Source organism: Condylura cristata, unplaced genomic scaffold, assembly GCF_000260355.1.
Source record: "Condylura cristata isolate star-nosed mole 26May11 unplaced genomic scaffold, ConCri1.0 scaffold00012, whole genome shotgun sequence".
Classification (NCBI taxonomy): Eukaryota; Metazoa; Chordata; class Mammalia; order Eulipotyphla; family Talpidae; genus Condylura; species Condylura cristata.
Genome location: NW_004567113.1, coordinates 12,885,112 through 12,905,541, shown reverse-complemented (window position 1 = coordinate 12,905,541; position 20,430 = coordinate 12,885,112). Strand labels below are relative to the sequence as shown.

Genomic DNA, 20,430 nt, shown 5'->3' with positions numbered 1-20,430 from the left:
TCTCAAAGTGCTGCATAAAGCACTAAGGCCAGACAAAAAAATTCAGCTTATCCAGATTGAGAAGGAAGAATAAAACTGTCTTGGTGCACAGTTAACATGATCATTTACATAGAAAATCCCAAAGAATCAGAAAAAAAAGTCCTGTACCTAATAAACAGTTATAGAAAAGTTTCAGGATATATGAGTATGGTACAGAATTCAGTTGCTTTCCTGTGTATATTAAGGAACAGTTGGCATTTGAAATTTTAAGAGTCTATATGTTGGAGGTAGGAAAATATGAAATTTTAAGAAGGAAGAAGTGGCAAGAGAATTGACTAATGAGGTAAATTGAGGCTACAGTATGAAGGACTAGGGAAAATTTGAGTCTGTTGCTTTGAATATTCACAATTTAACTTGTGGGTCATTCAATATACAGAGTGAATTGGAGAGTAGGCAATAAGAATTGGGTTACTTAGTGGCAGGCTGATGAATTCAAGCACTTATGAATAAGAATCTGCAAAGATGTGGACCCCCCGCATCTCCCACCCCTTACCCCCGGGTGACACAAGGGGTTAAAACACAGCACTATGAAGTTATCAGCAGTCACTGCAGCACAAGTTCAATCCCTGGCCAGGGAGGTGACCTGGCATGGCAGACCTCTCCTGACCCGCCTGCTGCTCCCCTCAGCAGTGATTTCAGTCAATCTGACTTTTCAGCTCCCCACCCTGTCTCTGGTGAATCCTCTCACCCTCCACACCTCTGACCTGAACCTCAGTTCTTGTAAGCATAAATAAATAAATCTTAAAAAAAAAAAAAAAAAAGAATCTTCAAAGAGATAACGAGGATCTGAATTATACCCAGGGCAGTGGAGATAAGAGATGGCAAACTAATTCATCCAGAAATGATTTGAGTTATTATCTAGTAGGTGTTTGGCATTGATTTAGGCACGGGGATACAGCAACAAATGAAATAGGTCATCCATTGAGGATAGGTATCAAGTGGAGTTTAAGTGACTGGAGTTGGTGCCTGCTTAGATGTAACAAGCGAAAAGGTGTGATGAGACAAGCATGAATCATTGATTCCTAAATTTCTCCTTTTAAACAACTGAATAAGTGGTGATATGGTTTGACATGTGAAGAGAATGCCTGGAGAACATTCAGAGGGATGGATGTTTTGTAGTCAGCTGAAGAGATGATTTCTGAATATTCACTGAGCTAAACCCCAATGAAGAGAAGCACCAACAGTGAGGAGAAATACTGAGGAATTACAGTCCTCCTTGGTATGTGGGAGATAGTTGAAGTCACAGGAGTAGATGACACTGAGAACAGGAGGTAAGAAAGGAGTGGGCTCCTTTGTAAGGGTAGGACCTCACTAAACACTTGCATCTGAAGGATAAATAGAGGAAGGGTCTCAAGTTGAGTGCTGTCAGGTTCCAGGTGTTTTTGTTTCATTTCCCTGAAGTTTTGCAATGAGCCTGTATAGTAGTTTTGCCTGAAAGATGGAATGGACTGTTAGATTTTTGATTTTAGATATTTCTTTGATGTATGCACTATTTTCACAAAATTTAATAAACTGTGCTTTCATTTTACTTAACAGTTCAAAATATTTTTTTGTTTTCACTTGTGATTTCCTCTTTAACCCATATGTTATTTAAAAGGCTGTTGGTGAGGAGCTTCTGTACAGCAAAAGACACATTACACAACAGATAGACACCCGACTGACTGGAAGAAAATTTTTGTACACAATACTAATGACATGTGATAGTAGAAATCCATGCAGCTCTAACATCATACTGAAAGTCCTGCATAAAGCACTAAGGCCAGACAAAAAAATTTAGCTTATCCAGTTTGAGAAGGAAGAATAAAACTGTCTTGGTTCACAGTTAACATGATCATTTACATAGAAAATCCCAAAGAATCAGAAAAAAAAAATACTGTACCTAATAAGCAGTTATAGAAAAGTTTCAGGATATATGAGTATGGTACAGATGGAGCAGATGGAAGGAAATTAGGAAGCAAAATGTTGCACATAGGTCCAATAGGATAAAAATTTGAAAAAGAAAAGTTGCTTCTACATTTATCTAATCATATTTTGATAATTGAATTTTTATTACTTGCTCTGATATTTCATACTCAAAAGAGAAAGGAAATCGACAACCCACCAGGTTTGCAGCTGAGAAGTGGCATTGTGTGTTATTGCTATGTCAACATTAATATGTGTAGATAACCTGAAAAGAGCTATAAGTGACAGGTAAAGGACAAGTGTTGGGCCCTCCCTAGTGGCTCAAGGGGTTAAAGCACAGTGATATGAAACTATCCACAGCCACTGCAGCATGAGTTTGATCCCTGGCGAGGAAGGTGAGCCCTTTGGCATGGCAGACCTCTCCTGTCTTGTCTACTGCTCCCCTCAGAAGTATATTTCAGTCAGTCCAACTGTTCTGTTCTCCATTCTGTCTCTGGTGAATCCTCTCACCCCCTGCACCTCTGGCCTGTACCCCAGTTCTTGTATGCATAAATAAATAAATATTTTTAAAAAATACAAGTGTTTTAAAATACTCATCTAATTTTGTGTGTGTGTGTCTTTTTCTCCCTATTTAAATACTTAAATGAAAGAGAGCTGAATTATTATGAACTGAGTCCTTCAGAATCTCCTTTGAAGAAACCAAACTATGAAAAAAAAATTGAGACCAACCCTTGAAATTAACTAATGACACAAAGACACTTTATTTAGAGCAGACACTTAAAGAGATGAGTTAGTAAAATCTTTTATTTGGTTCCCATTTAGCTATAATGCAAAATTTGTAAGCCAAAAAATTTCATATCAAGAAAGCAAGGAGAAACTAAGCTGTACCATTTGGCAAAATTTAGTGACATCAAGTTTGTAGCACAAAGCAAAATTCTAAAATTTTAGCTTATTTAATTGCGCTTGAACATATCTTCTGGTCCAAAAGATAGTAAAGAAGTCCTGAAAGTATTTGCTGTTTAATTCCTTCATTAAGAATGTTCACCTATAAAGACACAAAAAGAACATTTTCTCAAACTACTCTTATATGTTTGTAAACTTTTAATGGTACATTTAGATACATTAGATACAATTTAGATACATAAGAAAGTAAAAAGACACCACCAAGAGTTCCCACATACCCTGTACAAGTGTCCCCACTGGTTAATGTCTCACTATGTTATGTTTGTCAGAGGAAATGAACCAGTGTTGATGCATTATTATTAAGCAAAGTCGACACTTTATTCCCCTGTTTATACCTTTTGTCCATTTTCTGTTCTAGGATCCCATAAGCTGTGAGGGTTTCTCTGACTTTCCTTGTTTTTGATGACCTTGAGAGTTTTCAGGAGTACTGGCCAGGGACTTTATAGGATGTGCTTTGATTTGGTTTGTCTAATGTTTTCCTCACGATTACACTGGAATTATTAAGAGGATGGTCCCAGCATGATGTGCCATTGTTATCACATCATTTCAGGATAAATGCCTGAGTTATTACTGATGAAATTAACTTTGATCACATGGATGAAGTGGTTTTCTCAGGATCTTCACTGTAAATTTACCCTTTTTATACTACACTATTTGAAAGGAAGTCACTGACAAACCCATGAAGAAAAGATAATTATGTCCTATCTCCTGGAAGGAGGGCATCTAGATAAACAAATATCCTTGGGAGATTTGTCTATTCAAATGCATGTACATATCTAGGCATGTATATACATAGCCATTCATATCAGTATGGATTCATAGATATTTTATTTGGATTATAATCCAGTAATAACTTATTTGTTACTGAATTGTTGATTGTTGGCTCTTGAGAGCTTTTTCAGTTAGTTCCTATGTCTCTATTTTTAAAATAAATCAAGTTATTCTTTAACCTTTGTTGTCTTTTCCTTCTCCTATTTCACGTATTTGTATATCAACTTTCATTGTCAATGAATACTGTAGTGTCCAATTTAATGAGCTGGAGTCAAAATCACAAGATAATTTAGTTCATACCTATTCACAGATTTAATAAGATGATTTCCCTGTGGTTAAAACGTAATCAGTTGTCAGTATCTGAATTGCCTCTGTGTTTATTTAAATAGACAAAGTTAAACTGTTCTAAGTTTACATTTTTGCTTCAGATCTCATCATCTGTGCCTATCATTATCAGATAAATTTTTCTAACGTATATATCTATTTTTGTTGTTTCCTTGCATAAAGCTTGCAACAATTCAAACTGTCTATTGAACAAAAGGTCATATTATTAGCCTGGTATTCAGAACATTGCATACAAATGTTCCAGTTCACTCTAGAAAAATAATATATGTTTCAGTGTTTTCCTACTTAAATCATATGTTTGCATCAATTTGGATCTACCCAGAAAGATATTTTTTCTTTTTGCTTCTATAATTTTACTACTGCCCTTGCTGATTAGAAATGCCACCCACTTCTATTAATGTGAACTCTAAAGTCAATGCTTGTGTCAGGATCTTATGTGCCCGATCTGATCCATTTCTATCCTCTGTGCCCTGGGAGGCAGCCCCGTGGACTCCAGCAGTTCTTTCCTGTCCTCTGCTTTTCCAATGGGTTCAGCCTTCTGGAAGCCATCAGAATGTAAGGCAGAGTACTTTATCTCTTTATAACTTTCTATGGGGCTGCCTCACCCTCTGGAGTCCTATTAAGGTGAATTTATTTCAGCCTTCTGGAAGCCATCAGAATGTAAGGCAGAGTACTTTATCTCTTTATAACTTTCTATGGGGCTGCCTCACCCTCTGGAGTCCTATTAAGGTGAATTTATTTCCCTCAGGACTTCCATCTTCATAAGATTCTCTCTCTCCTTTGGAATTCTTCTAATTGCTCCCTCCAATCCTTCTTGAGGCCAAGAGGTGGTAGCAGTTAGCATTGTTACCCCAGGTTACTGCACCACCCCAGTCATTTTCTAGCACCCACACCTTTATATGTTGTCTTCATCATTTCCTTGTCTATTAAGTACTACCTATGGTCTGATACTTTCTCTTAAGAATCAGAAACCATTTCTTTCAAGAAGATTTTACTTATTCCTCTCACAGCACATGTTCTTTGTTTTCCTCAGCAACATAAAAATCACACTTTTGTCTAAAGGCATTAATAGTCAAACTCTGCATTTTACTTTGGGGTTTATCTAATCCCTTCTTTTTTGAATACAAATTCACTAAAGCCCAGAGAATCTGCTTATTTATTTTTGTCTCCTACCCAACCTAGCAGTGTCTTGCACAGCACTAGGTTTTGACACATTATTTATTTAAAAAGTAAGTGAATGTTTGTTTACATATCTTGTAAGTTATTTTGTTAGCTTATGCAGACTTTCATTGACATGAGAAGAGATATTGCAAAATAATGGAAATTTAATGTTTTCTCCTACTCAAGAGGTATTTTATAGTCAGCTTACAAAATCATGCTAATTTCTTCCTTACTACCCCCACAATAGAAAATTATAAGAATTTTGAAAAATTTAGTTGGAAATTACTAGATTGAATTTCATTCAGATGGTAAAATTCAAGGTCATATTTCCAAATATTCTACATACCTGTTTCAAAAGTAACCTTCCCTAATACAGCCTTTCTGTTTAATCTCACTTCATTTTTGATAGATACTTTAGGCCATAACCAATCCAACTATTACATAACATGTAATTTTCACTTGCTCTGTTATTTTGTAATTATTTACTTGTTTATTTTTGTCAATTTGTTGATATTAGAAAGGGAACTTGTTTTCTACTTTTTTGTATCCCTAGTATTTTACAGTTGCTTCATTAATAGACCAACAAAATTCTAAGAAGTTCAGAAAAGGCACCATTCTTTTATTTGTTAGAATATAGAACTATTATTATGGACTTAATCTTGTGTCCTCCCCACTTATGTTAAAAGCCTACTCTCAGGGGACCCTTCCTGGTGGCGCAGTGGGTTAAAGCACAGCACTAAGAAGCTAAAGCTACTTCTGCATGAGTTGATCCCTGCCTGCCAGGTCGGTGACCCACATGGTCCCGCAGACCTCTCTTGACCTGCCCGCTGCTCCCCTCAGCAGTGTACTTCATTGATTTGCCTGTTCTGCTCCCCACTCTCTGTCTCTGGTGAATCCTCTTACTGCCCCTGCACCTCTGGCCTGTACCCCAGTTCTGTATGCACAAATAAATCTTTTAAAAGAAAAGCCTACTCTCAAGGTAATGGTTACTTTGTGGCAGGAACTACATTTATAAGAGATCATGAAAGTGAGGGGTTACTGTCCTCATAAAAAGAGAGAGGAGGCCCTCCCTGGTGGCGCAGCAGGTTAAAGCACAGCACTAAGAAGCTTAAGCCACTTCCGCATGAGGCATGAGTTCGATCCCGCCCGCCCTGGAGGAGATCCACATGGTGAGGCAGACCTCTCCTGGCCCGCCCGCTGCTCCCCTCAGCAGTGTACTTCGTAGATCTGCCTGTTCTGCTCCCCTCTCTGTCTCTGGTGAATCCTCTCACCCTCCGCTCTATATGTACGAATAAAAAGAGAGAGAGAGAGAGAGAGAGAGAGAGAGAGAGAGAGAGAGGAGAGCTCTATCTTTACCGATGACTTGGAAGTGGACCCTTATGAAGGAACTTCAATGGCCCTGGCCTTTATCTTGGACGTTCCAGTTTCCAGAACTATGTTTAAGTTGCCCAATCTATTTTGTTATGGCAGCTCATGAAAACTCATATCGCTTGCTTCTTCATAAGGAAAAATTAAGATCAACCTCTGTATTAAGATAACACTTGGTAAACGTTAGCTAACTGCTGTGCAAAAAAAAAAAAATTCCACTTAAGAAAAAAAAAAGATAACACTTGGTAACTTGAAGAATTGTAAATGGATTATTATACAAAATAAGGCATACTTTCCAGGATCTCTGATTATATTCTAAAAAGAAAAATACTCTCAAATTCTAGTACTTACCTCTAGATTCCCATTTTCCTTCTTTTTAGAAAGCATTCATGGCTTTCCGTCTATTGATGTCTCTCTTGAGTTGGCAAAGAGAACAATTAGGACAGAAGAGGGTGATCATGTAATCATTACAAATGGACCCCTGTTTGAAAACATAAAAGAAATAGAAATGTAAAATCCATCCATTTGGAAATCAAGTCTGTGCATTTTCAAAATATGTTGAAGTGAAATAGAAGATACTTTGAATTCAGCTTGTATGTATACACTGAAGAAAAATTTCATTGATTTTTCTATGTAATACTTGTCTCTTTCTATGGCATCAAATATTTCCCTATGTTTTGTAATATGGAAAATAGAAGATATGTAATCAAACTAGCAATACAGTGGTGAAACAGAGAAATTAAGGAAGTTTTAAAAAAGAAATTTAGGAAATAAAAATCTTAAAATTCTTTTTTCCTACATTCTCTAATTGTCTGAGGAAGCTATCAGAAGATGGCTCCATCAGTATGAGCGACTAAACAGAGAAAGATATAAGATGTAAGAAAAAGGAATTTAATGTAGGAGAGAAGCTAATGTACTCCTCAGTGACAAGGTGAAGGAGATACCAGGAGAAAGGGAGGAGAGCTAAGCACTGCTAGTAAAGAGCAATTAGTTCAAAAAATTTCAGGATAAAGAGTGACTTCATCATAAAGATGAAAATGCAGTATTGAAAGTGCTGATAAGATTTTAGAAAGCTGGGAAAGAATTTGGTAAAGTTGAGTGCTTAATACAAAGACATAAAAGGTTAAGCAGGAAAAGCAATCATATTTCACTCCATGATTCAACTCAGATGAGCAAACAGGGAAATCAAAATGTCAATATGGACTAACCCAAACTGTAACTTACTAGAAAGGGTGGGGTATAGGAGGTTGCTTTCATGTGATCAGGAAGGGAGAGAAAACAGAGTTAAATTCTCATCTTCCATAGTGGGAGGTCAGTAGACAATACCCCTAGTTGAAAAGTAAAAAAGTCTATAATTTGGAGATATGGAGGACAATATCCAAAGAATCAGGTCTGAGAAAGGGGAATTAGGGAACCTTTTCTGGAACCTTTGTAGTTTTAGATGTTCCACAACTATTTCTTAAAATTTTCTGATAATTTAAAATTCTATTTGTAGTTTATTCAAATTGTCATATATCAATAGTTGTTCATCATCATCATCATCATCATTATCATTACTGGGTAGCATTCCATTAATTGGATACATCACAATTTGTTTACTCATTCATCTGTTCAGAGGCATGGAATTTAATTTTTGGCTAATATGAAATGCTCTCAAAATTTTTGTACAAGTCTTGGTATGGATATATATTTCCTTGGGTAAATTTCTAGGAGGAGAATGGTTGAGCTAAATGTTAGTTATAAGTTTAGCATTATAAGAAAGCTTCAATTTTATTTCCCCGAAATGAGTATGAGTTTCAGTTTCTATATGCCATCACTGTGGTTTACTCTGGTAAATGTTAGCCATTCTAGTAGGTGGGTAGTGGTGTATCTGTATGTCTTTAATTTGCATTTCTTTAAGGGTTAATGATGTTGAATAGTGTCTGTGTTTATCATTCAAAATTTTTTTTCTAATTTTATATTATCTTGTTAAGAACACTTCACGCATTAACACATTTTTAATGCACATATCAAAAATGAATGTCCACATAATTATATGGAATAAAAGAAGCTAGACAAAAGGCATACATTGTATAATTCTATTATATAAAAGTGAAGAAAATGCAAATTAATTTGTAGTGACAAAGAATTGATTGATGGTTACTTGGGGAAAGAGAAAATGTGCATGAGTGGGGGTGAAGTTATTTATTATCTTGAATGTGAAGATAGTTTCATTCTCCTGTTGCATCGGGTAAAGCTTATGAAGTAATTCAATATGCACTTATGAAAAGGTAGAATTGAATAGTGACTCTGTCTACTACCAGTGCTTATATATGGATGGGTTACTGCACCTCCTAAAACTTAAGAGTCGTTCCTTATCTGTAAAATGTCATAGACTTACCTGTTTTGGAGGATGTCATAAGAATTTAGTGTGGTAATTTGTGCAATGAACTTGGGGTGTGAATAGTTGTTTACCTTTGTATGCTAATACATTGCAAACATCAGTGTTGCTTTTAATAGAATTCTAGAAAGATATCTCATAACCAGAGAAACTGTTTCTTCAACAAGTTACACATTTGGGAAATATCCATTGTAGGTGATAGATACCATCAAATGACATCCCTGTTTTTATAGCAATTGTTTTGAATGTGGTTGCATATTTGAATAATGCAGTATTATGGGAGACTTACAGGAATGCCGTATCGGGTCCGGTACAGGGTTCTCATTGCAACGCTTCCCCCACACATACAGCATTCATTCATATCAGCTGCAACTTGACATGAAAGGCACATATGGCAAAATGTGCCACAGATACCTGGACAAAGGAAACAAGAGGACAAGTTATTCTCTAATCTGTCTCTACTGCAGCTGAAATTTCCTTTCACAAATAACAGTCCAAATCATGGGGTCTTTGGCACACATCCTGATGCCAAGTCCATCCGCAATATTCATTGTGCATCAGCTTATTTCTCCTCCCCCCAAATCCAAGGTAATTTTTTTCCATTTTTTAAAAATTTTATAAACCAAGGTAATTTTTTTTTAGGAATGAGGTATGCATTTCTTTTATAGAACTTCCCTTTACCTATTTATTGAATGGGTTACTGAAATCTAGCCACAATACCCCTGTGTGAACTCTAGTGAGACACAGATAATATGAACATCCTGAGTAGAAACCTACTCAGGATGCCAAGGGGTCACCACAGAAATGGTCCTCCAAGGCTGTGAGAGGAAAATGCTATTTGATCTGAGTAGTGAAGGTTGACAAGAAGTTTTATAGGTAGACACTAGCGGGGAGAGTCTCTTTGGGATAACTTGCTTGTCTTGGTATCGGCTAGTATTCGCTCAAAATGGCTGAAACAGAGATGGGATGGGGATAAAGTGGAGCGTGAGGCAGGTTGGGGATCAGATGATGAAAGGTCAGAGTTAGTAATGAAGTCATAAGGAACCACTGAAATGCTTTAACAAGGGAGGAATGTTGTGGTCGAAAATACAACTGCTTAGTTGTCATGAAGCAATTAAGCTCTTACTAGAAGTAATTGTAATTCACTTACCTAAAGAGCAATGCTAGGGGCAAAAGAATTAATATGTTCGTCTTTAGATTTAACTATGTAGTCTAATTCTCACAATGAATTACAGGTGCTGAGTTAGTATCCTCAGATGTGAGTTATCCATCTATTCACTAAGACACTGAGAATGAATAAGTAAGCCAATTATTCTATTTCTTAGGTAATTTTTCGCCCTATGCTTGACAATGCAACTATCAATCAGTTCATTTCAAATTTCAATTTCATTGGTAAGTGAAAGTTATTCCTTTTTTTTTCTGCTGTTGTCTTACTGTGAAGAAGTAAGACAGGCAAATAAACCTCATAGCAATTTTCTTCTAGGCAGGTTTGCTTCAACTTTGAGGGAATGTGAGGTAACACCAAACGAGATATAAACAATAACAAATGGATGTAACTGCATTATAATATTAATCACATTGAAGGAAAAAGTAAATTAAATAATTTTTGGAAAATTATATTTCTCTGAAATATAAAGTAACACGTTGAGAATCAACTTCCTTGATTTTCTCTGACATTCTTTCTGACATCACCCCCAGATGTCTTTCTCTTAAACTTACTTAAATACACTCAAGAACAAAAACAAATAAAAAACAAAAGTCAAAAACATTTTTCCCAAAGAGAGGTTAATTGCCTTAATATTCTTTATTCTCTGCACAAAATGAAGAATGATGTAAAAAATATATAATAAAAAATTCTTTATTCTCAGGTATGTAAAATACTTAAAAGAACAAAATAAAAACAATTCTTCTTTGAGCTAGTGCTTAAACCATGGATGAAAATATCCTTGTGATTTGGGAATAATGTAGCCATAAAGTAGTGAGTTTAATTTCTAGGTCTAACAAGAATAGTCTCCCTTTTTTTCTTAAATCAAGATAAACTTGAAATCTCCCTTTTAACTTTATGGAAGGTTAGTATAATTATTAGGATTATATGTTCATTGTAGAATTATTTACTTTTACTATTATTTGAACTCCAGAACTTATTTCTGGAGTAAGACTATTCTTTGGAGGACTGAAGAATCAGTTTCTTCATTAGTACAAGCCTCTTTAGTTATCTGTACAATTAACTGAAATGCAAAGTTTTCTGAGGAATTTTAACTACACACTAAAGAGGATACTAACTTGACATCTGCAATTCATTACACCATGGTCTTCCTGGTGTTTCAAGGGGTTACAGTGCAGCATGTGAAGCGATCCACAACCAATGCAGTAAGAGTTCGATCCCCAGTCAAGGAGGTGACACACATGGTGTGGCAGACCTCTCCTGTCTTGCCCTCTGCTCCCTTCGGCAGTGTATTTTAGTCAGTCTACTTGTTCTGCTCCCCATTCTGTCTCTGTTGCATCTTTCACCCTCCCCTCCAACTCCACTGTACCCCAGTTTTTGTATGCATAAATAAATAATTATTTTTTTAAAGAGGGACAAGGGAAGGATTTGGTCTTTGGTAGTCACATCAATTATGGAACACTTTTCACAGCACTTACAAACTCCGAAGTCGCTCATACAATCAAATATGCCGGTCTGCCAGTTGTTGGTTTGGGCCATGGGACTACATGCAGGCTGAGTCATGATAACCACTGGCTGCTGAGCTTGCATTTTAGATGCAGGGTCTCAAAAGGTGGTGGTCTGAAAGGGAAAAAGGTGGCTAAGTAACATGCAAGTTGCTCTTGGGAACCTCTCTTTTGAGGGACTCTGCTTTGTTGGGTCAGTGAGACAACTTATTTCTAGTTCCTTACTGATCTTTGAAGAATATCATTTTATCTCCACTGCCTAGACAGCAAAGTCCCCTAGGGGAAGGAACTCACTGAACGGATAAAACGAACTGCTGTCTTTCTAGGGGTGACAGAGTAGAACAGAGCCTTTAATGCTATTTATAGATAGCTACTTAGTCACGGAAATGAATGCTTAACTTGTGAAAGCAGTTGGAAAGAGCAAATTATAGAAAAGATTTTTCTAGAATATACACTTAATCATTTGACCCAGGATTCCCACTTCTAGAAAATTATCCTGGAAATGCATTTCTAACAATGCAACAAATATATATGTATGAAGACATTCAGAGCAATATTGTTTTTGCAAAATATAGTGTATAATTGCAATGCCTAACATGAAAGAATAGCTAATAAATGGTGGTACATTCACACACCAGAGTGTTATGCACTATCAAAAAAGAAGAAGATAACTAGGATGACCTTCAGGATATACTGTTAAGTTATAAAAGCAATGTACAAATGAGTGTAAGAAAAAAAGGTATCTGTTTAATTGTGCCATAAGAATTATAGGAAGAATAAACCAGCAACAAATGAAATTTGTTATGTTCAGAGTAAATGATGTGAAAAGAACTGAAGAATGAAAACTGAGCAGTAGGGGTGGGTTGTCACTTTTCCAAGCGTGCTGTTTTCTATGGCTCCCTTCCAGCCCTGCTAATATTTCACATACTGCGTTAACATGGACATGCTTAATTAAAGTTAGCCAGAATGTGAGGGAACACCAAATGAGATATAAACAAACAAATGGACCTAACTGCATTATAATATTAATCACATTGAAGGAAACAATAAATTAAGTAATTTCTGGAAAACAGTATTTTGACTATGCAATATAAATTTAAAGACAAAAAGAACTAGCACATATTGAATTCTAGCTAATAAACTTGTTTTCATAGGGCGTGGATTAACATTACTGAAACACACAGGAAATTCGGAGAATGACTAGTATGAATCCTGTGCTTTCAGACTGGAATCAGAGATATAAACTCACAGTATTCGTGCACACACATACACACCACAAACACAGGGTTTGTGCACACACACACACACACACCACAAACACAGAGTGGCAGATGGAATAAATTCCCCCTTGCAATCTTTCAGGATCACACCAACACAACCATGAAAACTACATTAAGTGGCATTTGAAATTAAAAGAGCCGTTGTACTCACAGGTCCTGAGATGGAGGCACAGTTTGCCCAAGGAGGCACTCAAGATCATCCAGCAGCTCAGTGCTTGTTACTGCAGGTAGAGAGGGACAAACGCTTTTACTGAAGGTTATGGGTGGGGTAGATTGTGACAACAGGAAGTACTCATTCTGAATGGGGCCTCCCTGGTATCATAAGGAAGTCTCAGCACTATGAAGCAACCCGAAGCTACTGCAGCAGAATTCTATCCCTGATCAGGGAGCTGACCCACATGGCACAGACCTCTGCTGTCTCACCCTCCTGCTGCTCCCCTCAGCTGTGTATTTCAGGAGATCTGCCTGTTCTGCTCCTCACTCTGGTGAATCCTTTCACCCTCCACACCTCTGGCCTATACCCTAAGTCTTATATGTATCAATTAAAAAAAAATAGATCCTTAAAAATAATAAAAAAGAAAACTGGAATATCACTGAGTCAATACTGAAAGGCGGAAGAAGGTAAAAATAGGAAAATCATCTTAAGTCTTATGAATAAACATGTTGGGATGACAACAGAGAAGTGGGCAATGATGAGGTAAAAATTCAAAACAAGCAGTCAGTGCCAATGAGGCACCACAAAAAGCTTTACATTACACTCACACAGAAAGATGGATAAGTGTGTATATATTGATATATTTCTTTTTTTTTTTTAAGATTTATTTACTTATACATACAGAACTGGGGTACAGGCCGAGGTGCAGGGGCGGTGAGAGGATTCCCCAGAGACAGAGTGGGGAGCAGAACAGGCAGATCGACGAAGTACACTGCTGAGGGGAGCAGCCGGCGGGTAGGAGAGGTCTGCCGCACCATGTGGTCACCTCCGGGGCAGGCCGGGATCGAACTCATGCAAAAGTGGCTTTAGCTTCTCAGTGCTGTGCTTTAACCCGCTGCGCCACCAGGGAGGGCTCTATATTGATATATTTCTTAACTCTGACCATTAAGAGAAACTAGAAGCAACAAAAGTCCAATGAACATACTTCATGCCTAAATCTTGGTTTCTCAACACCATATTAAAATTAAAAAAAAAAAAACAAACAAAAAACCAGAGTTCTTTGGAGAAAAGATTTACATCAGGGTTAGGGCTAGAAAAGTACAGATAACCCTGTAGCCTCATGTGAGACCAAGAAATAAAAAGGACTTAAAAATGGATTAGAGGACCCGCCCTGGTGGTGCAACAGGTTTAAAGTACAGCACTATGAAGCTATCGCAGCCACTGCAGCACAAATTCGATTCCCCCACCAGGGGGTGACCCACATGTGGCAGACTTCTCCTGAGCTGCTCCTCTGGACAGTGTGTCTCAGTCAGTCGTCCTGTTCTGCTTCCCACTCGGTCTCTGGTGAATCCTCTCAACTCCCTTACCCACTCCCCTGCTTGTATTCCAGTTCTGTATCTATAAATAAAAAAATCTTCTTAAAAAATGGATTAGAGATAGGATCTCACAGCCAGCTCAACAGCTCTCCCATGATCAAATCTGGGACAATCTGAGTCACAAAAAGAAGTGTTAATTATGGTTTATAACTCAAAGACTAAAGTCATTATCCACAATCCCATCTGATATAAATAAAATAATAAATTAAAAAATAAGGGAGAAGGCATGTCTTTTATGGTAAAATTCTCATAGTATGCTAGAGATCCAAAATCATCATTTAGCAAACTAATAGTTGTAGGCAAAATCTCATGGGTGGATGCTAAAATGAGCAAGCTTGGAACATATGAGGAGAAGTGTGATATTTACATGGTATCAAGGTATCTCCTTGCAGATGACTTACTAATTGCAAAGGAAAAACAGCACCTTTATTTGGAGAAATAGAGCGATACTTATCTTAACAAGTGATCAAAGGGAATGTTACCAGTAATGGACATATTGCATCTTGTGCCTCTTTATTGCCAGGCACTGAAGGGCATGGTGCCACTTTTATGTTATTCCTGCCAAAAAATGCAAAATCTGAATCGATCAAATGAAAGTGTCGGAAAAACACAAAGGGAGGCATACTCTACAATATCAATGGTCGGTATTCTTTAAATGTGTAAAGATTATGGAAGACAATAAAAACTGAGAAATATTTTAGATGGGAGGAGACTAAGGTGACTTGGCAACCAAAGGTAGTTTGGGACCCTGAATAGAATCTTGGGACAGAACAGGGACTGTCAATGCCCTCCCACCAGAGACACAAACCAAAACAATACCAAAAACCTGCCTTTACAACAGATACAGAGAACACATGGATTGTTGCCGGTGGTGGAGAGGGTTTGTAGAGGGAAGGTGGGCAAAATGGGTAAATATGATCAAAGATATGCAATTTTCATTATAATTTAGCCCTGGGAATGACACCTATAGTTAAAATACTAAACTGTATACTTGAAAGAACAGTTATTAAAAGTTCTGATCATAAGAGTAAAAGCATAATATATATAATATATAGTAATGGTTGTTATATTACTACATAATACATATAATATAATGTGTAGTAATGGTTGTTAACTAGATATCCTGAACTGAACTCTTGATTATAAGACCTGAATACGTAAAATACAAAGAAGAAAACATGGGCTATTAAGCAGCCTTGGTGATAGCTTTGTGTCTACATATCTAACAGCAGAAGAAACCTAAGCAAAAGTAAACAAATGGAACAATGTCAAACAAAACAGTGGGAAAAAATCATGGAAATGAAAAGGCAACCTACTGTATGGGAGCTGGTATTTGCAAATAATCATATATCAAATCAGAGGTTCAAATGCATAAAATATTAAGAACTCATAAAACTCAACAACAAAGAGTGAGCAATCTATTAAAAAAATGAGCCGAGAATCTGAATAGACACTTTACCAAAGAAGACACATAGATGACATCAAGCACTTGAAAAGATATTTTTCACTGTCTGTTGTTAGAGAAATGCAAATCAAAGGAATGATGAGATACCACCTCACATTTGTGACAATGACTATTATTCAAAAGACAAGAAATAACAAGTTTGGAGAGAATGTGGAGAAAAGAGAACACTGATACACTGGTGGTAGGAAAAGAAATTGATATAGTTACTATGGAAAACACTATGGAGATTCCTCAACAAATTAAAAATAGAAGTACCATATGCTCTATTCTTGTCTGAGTATTTATCAGAACACAAAAACACTAATTAAAGAGAGATATGCATTTTATGTTCTTTTCATAATAATCAAGTTATGGAAGTAAACTAAGTGCACATCCATCGATGATTGGATAAAGAAGTGGTAGTATATACTCACACTTAATATTACTCAACTATATATTAAAAAAAAGAAGATGAGGCCCTCCCTGGTGGCACAGCGGGTTAAAGCACTGCATTAAGAAGCTTAAGTCATTTCCACATGAGTTCGATTCCCGCCTGCCCTGGAGGAGATCCACATGGCGCGGCAGACCTCTCCTGACCCGCCCGCTGCTCCCCTCAGCAGTGTAACTTCGTCGATCTGCCTGTTCTGCTCCCCACTCTGTCCCTGGTGAATCCTCTCACCCTCCGCATCTCTGGCCTGTACCCCAGTCCTGTATAAATAAATAAATCTTTAAAAAAAAAAAAAAAAAAAAGAAGATGAAATCTCTCTTTTGCAACAACATGGATGGACCTAGAGGGTATTGTCAGGGACTGGCCCCTGTCACAGGTTGTTGGACGGAGGTCAGAACAGGCAGGGTCTTAAGGTGGGAGTAGCATCGGCAAGTGGAGATTCCTAAAAAGGGGAAATAGGGGAGCTGGTGCAAGGAAGACATGGGAATCATTGCAAGTCTTCCTGCTCTGGTCTCAGCAGAAGTTTATTTTATACATTAGGAGCAAGCAGTGGGATAACATTAGCATATGAATTGGGCTGAGAGATCAGAATCATCTTTTTTTTTTCTAAGAACAGTTTCGGGTCCTATTGACCTTCAGCTGAGATTATAGTATTTATTATTGTTAAAATCAATCTATTAAAATTCCCTGGGGCAGCGCTAGCTTGCCTGGGCCAGGCAGTGCCTTAATGAGGTTGAGGCAATCCAGTTGTAAACTGATGATTGCTCAGAATATTTTCATATTATGATTATACAAAAAAGGGAGGTCATAACATAAGTTAGCATGGAAATTCTGATATTTCAGAGCTTTTCCTTTCTGTCCAGAATTTTTCGGTTGACAGAGTTACATAGCTTGTGTCAGGGTATTAATTATGCTTAGTGAAATAAATCAGGATAGATCAATGGAAAAAGATAGATACCATATGATTTCACTCACAGGTGGTATACAAAGAAAGAAAATAAAAGATGAAATGGAATAAAACAAAAAGAAACTTTTAGACTCTAAGAATACAATAATGCTTACCAGAAGGGAAAGGAGGAAAGCAGGGACTAACCAGGTGAAAGAAGTCAAATGCATGGAAAGAAATTAGAATTCTTTTTTTTTTAAGATTATTTATTTATGCATATGGAACTGGGGTACAGGCCAGAGGTGCAGGGGTGGTGAGAGGATTCAACAGAGTCAGAAGGAGAGCAGAACAGGAAGACTGATGAAATACACTGCTGAGGGGAGCAGCAGGCAAGACAGGAGAGGTTTGTTGTGCCTTGCGGGGCACCTTTGGGGCAGGGATTGAACTCGCACTGAAGTGGTTTTCACTGGCTTGTAGTGCTGTGTCCTAACCTGTTGGCCACCAGGGAGGACTGGAAATTAGAATTCTAGTGGTGAACTAAAGATATGTTCAGGGCTGTACCTGAAAATATTAAATGTTATAAACCAATGCTATTCCAGGAAAGGGAGAGGAATGAGGGAATTAGAATTCTAGTGGTGAACTAAAGATAGTATGTTAAGGCTGTACCGGGAGCTATTAAATGTTATAAACCAATGCTATTCCAGGGAAAGGAGGGGGATGAAGAAAAAATTATTTGGCAATTGTGCTTTTAAAAAAATAGCTTTATTGAGATATAAAAGTCTCTATAAAAGTTAGAAAGTTTATAAAAAGTCACAAAAGTTACTTATTTAGAATATATTGGTCAAAGATTCATAGCTGCCAGCACTCACTGTTGGCACAATGCAGCTGGGTTGAAGTGCAGCACTAAGTCATCTCAATGCCACAGACCTCTCCTGACCTGCCCACTGTTTCCCTCAGCAGTGTACTTTAATCTGTTACAGGGTAACCCAGAGTGGACTGGGCCGCCTGTCTGTGGGGCCTCATCCACGGGGGTGCTCATAATTCAGTTATACTGCAGGCACACACAAAAGGGTCAATAAAGGGTTTATTTACAAAAGGGGAAAGGAACAGGAAACAACCCAGGGAAAGAGAGCGGGATACAAATAACTGGAATACCTTATGGCTATGCTGACTGAACACACAGTCACAGGGTCAGGAGACCTGCCTCTCGAGCAAGAGAGCGAGAGATGCAATCACCCCCTATTTCTCCCCCAAATGTCCCAGAGTTCCTGCTAGCTCTGCCCTTGGGTCCTCGCAGTTTTCTCCCTGGTACTGCTGGGATGCTGGGAGTTGTATTTCCAATCACTGGAGTAGTGTGTAGGGTCCAGAAAGCTGGAGTAGGGGGTGGAGTCTATAAGACTGCAGAATTCCTTTAGGACATCCTTCCCCTTAACAAATCCATCTGTTTGTTCTACTCCCCACTCTGTCTCTGGTGAACTCCGGCTCTCTGGAGGTGCATACCCCAAGTTGATTGCCCCTGCAGTGCCTGGGTCCCAGGAAGTTCCAGCGCCGGCACCTAGTTGAGCATACTTTGCAACCCACAGCCCTGGAATTTAAAATGTTCTCCTATTACTAATAACTTTAATTCCAATCCAATTCAGCAAATAATTGATTGGGCTCCCAAAATGCATTAAAGTCTCCAGTTGATTGGATAAAGGGTGAGGATGAGGTTCATAGCTTCCTCCCCAGGTCAGCAGTTGCACCTCTGCTACAGCATTCCTTGGGTACACAGCAGTTTCAGATCAGGCACTTTGCTCCCCAAAGAACAGAGAGAGTGATGAAAAAACGTGGTGTAGACTACTTTGAAGAACGATACTACCGCCCTTTCTATAGAAAGCCCTTTCTATGGAGCCAACACAGTCCTCAACCTTGCTGAATTTGTCTCATGTTTAAACATCCTATTTTCATCCATTAGTCTTAGACATCCTTATACTTGTCTCCTCTGCCTTGGAGCACCTCTTTTTTTTTCATATATTTTTAAAAATAATATAACAGTATATTTTTACATCATTTTGTGCCTTTTTCTAACTCATTTGCAATCCCCGTGGGCTTCCCATCACCAAATTACCCATGTGTCATCATCATAGTCCAGTGCACCCCCCCCAACACACACTGTTTTTGATCCCATTCCCCACTCCACCCCCATACAATGTCTTTTGTATATAGCTGCTCATTATTATTATTATTTTCTCCCCTGGTCCTTTATACTCCTGCTATGAGTGAAACCTTCTGGTATTTTTCCTTTTCTCTCTGGCTTATTTCACTAAGCATGATCTTTTCCAGCTCCATCCATGCTGCTACAAAAGACATGTGTTTATTTGTTTATTTATTTGGTTGATGAATAATATTCCACTGTGTATATGTACCACATCTTTTTCATCCAGTCATCTACTTTTGGGCATGTGGGTTGTTTCCATGTCTTTCCAATTGTAAATAAAACAGCAATAAACATGGGAGTGCAGGTGTCTTTTTGAATCAGTGTTTTTGTATCTTTTGGGTAGATACCTAGGAGTGGGATTGCTGGGTCATATGGAAACTCCTTGTTTAGCAGTTTGAGAAACCTCCAGTTTCCTATAGTGGTTGTACTAGTTTGCATTTCCAACAGCAATGCAGGAGAGTTCCTTTTTCTCCACATCCTCACCAACATTTGTTGTGGCTAGCTGTTTTAATATGTGTCATTCTCACTGGTGTGAGATGGTATCTCATTGTGGTTTTAATTTGCATCTCCCTTATTAGGAGTGATGTTGAACATTTTTTCATATGCTTGTTGGCTATCTGCATTTCCTCTTTGGAGAGGTATCTTTTTAGTTCTTCTGCCCATTTTTTGATGGGGTTGTTTATTTTTGTTGAGTTTCATCAGTTCTTTATTTATCTTTGTGATCAATCCTTTATTGCTAGTTTTATGTGAGAAAATTTTTTCCCAATCAGTGGGATATCTGTTTCTTTAATGTCTCTTTTGCTGTACAGAAGCTCTTTAACTTGATGTAGTCCCATCTATTTATCCTTGCCTTCACTATTGTTGTGTTGGGTGCTATTATCTTGCTATATCTTTAAAGATGTTACTGAAGTGTGTGTCATGTAGTGTTAGGTATTTTATGGTTTCTGTTCTTACGTCTAGGTCACTTTGAGTTGATTTTTGTGTATGGTGCGAGGTAGTGATCTAGTTTCATTTTTTTGCACGTAGCTTCCCAGTTTTCCCAGCAC

The 20,430-nt window shown here is 37.7% G+C and overlaps 1 protein-coding gene across 1 annotated transcript; it reads right to left on the bottom strand.

Moving 5' to 3' along the window:
* Positions 1–2,725: 2,725 nt before the first annotated feature.
* Positions 2,726–13,115, bottom strand: PLAC8 (placenta-specific 8). Its single transcript, XM_004681156.2, has 5 exons — positions 13,031–13,115; positions 11,573–11,714; positions 9,219–9,343; positions 6,901–7,030; positions 2,726–2,986 (listed from the first exon to the last, which is right to left on the bottom strand). The coding sequence occupies exons 2-4, from the start codon at positions 11,682–11,684 to the stop codon at positions 6,926–6,928; spliced, it is 342 nt and encodes a 113-aa protein (XP_004681213.1). The 5' UTR covers positions 11,685–11,714; positions 13,031–13,115; the 3' UTR covers positions 2,726–2,986; positions 6,901–6,925.
* Between the last annotated feature and the right edge of the window lie 7,315 nt (positions 13,116–20,430).

What these genes read in the sequence shown, in the direction of transcription:
- PLAC8 (XM_004681156.2), bottom strand. Translation starts at nt 11,684, where the DNA reads ATGCAAGCTCAGCAGCCAGTGGTTATCATGACTCAGCCTGCATGTAGT. An exon ending in TATGAGCGACTTCGGAGTTT is followed by an intron (nt 9,344 to 11,572) that starts GTAAGTGCTGTG and finishes TCCTTTGTCCAG; the next exon opens with GTATCTGTGGCACATTTTGC. An exon ending in GGACCCGATACGGCATTCCT is followed by an intron (nt 7,031 to 9,218) that starts GTAAGTCTCCCA and finishes GTTTTCAAACAG; the next exon opens with GGGTCCATTTGTAATGATTA.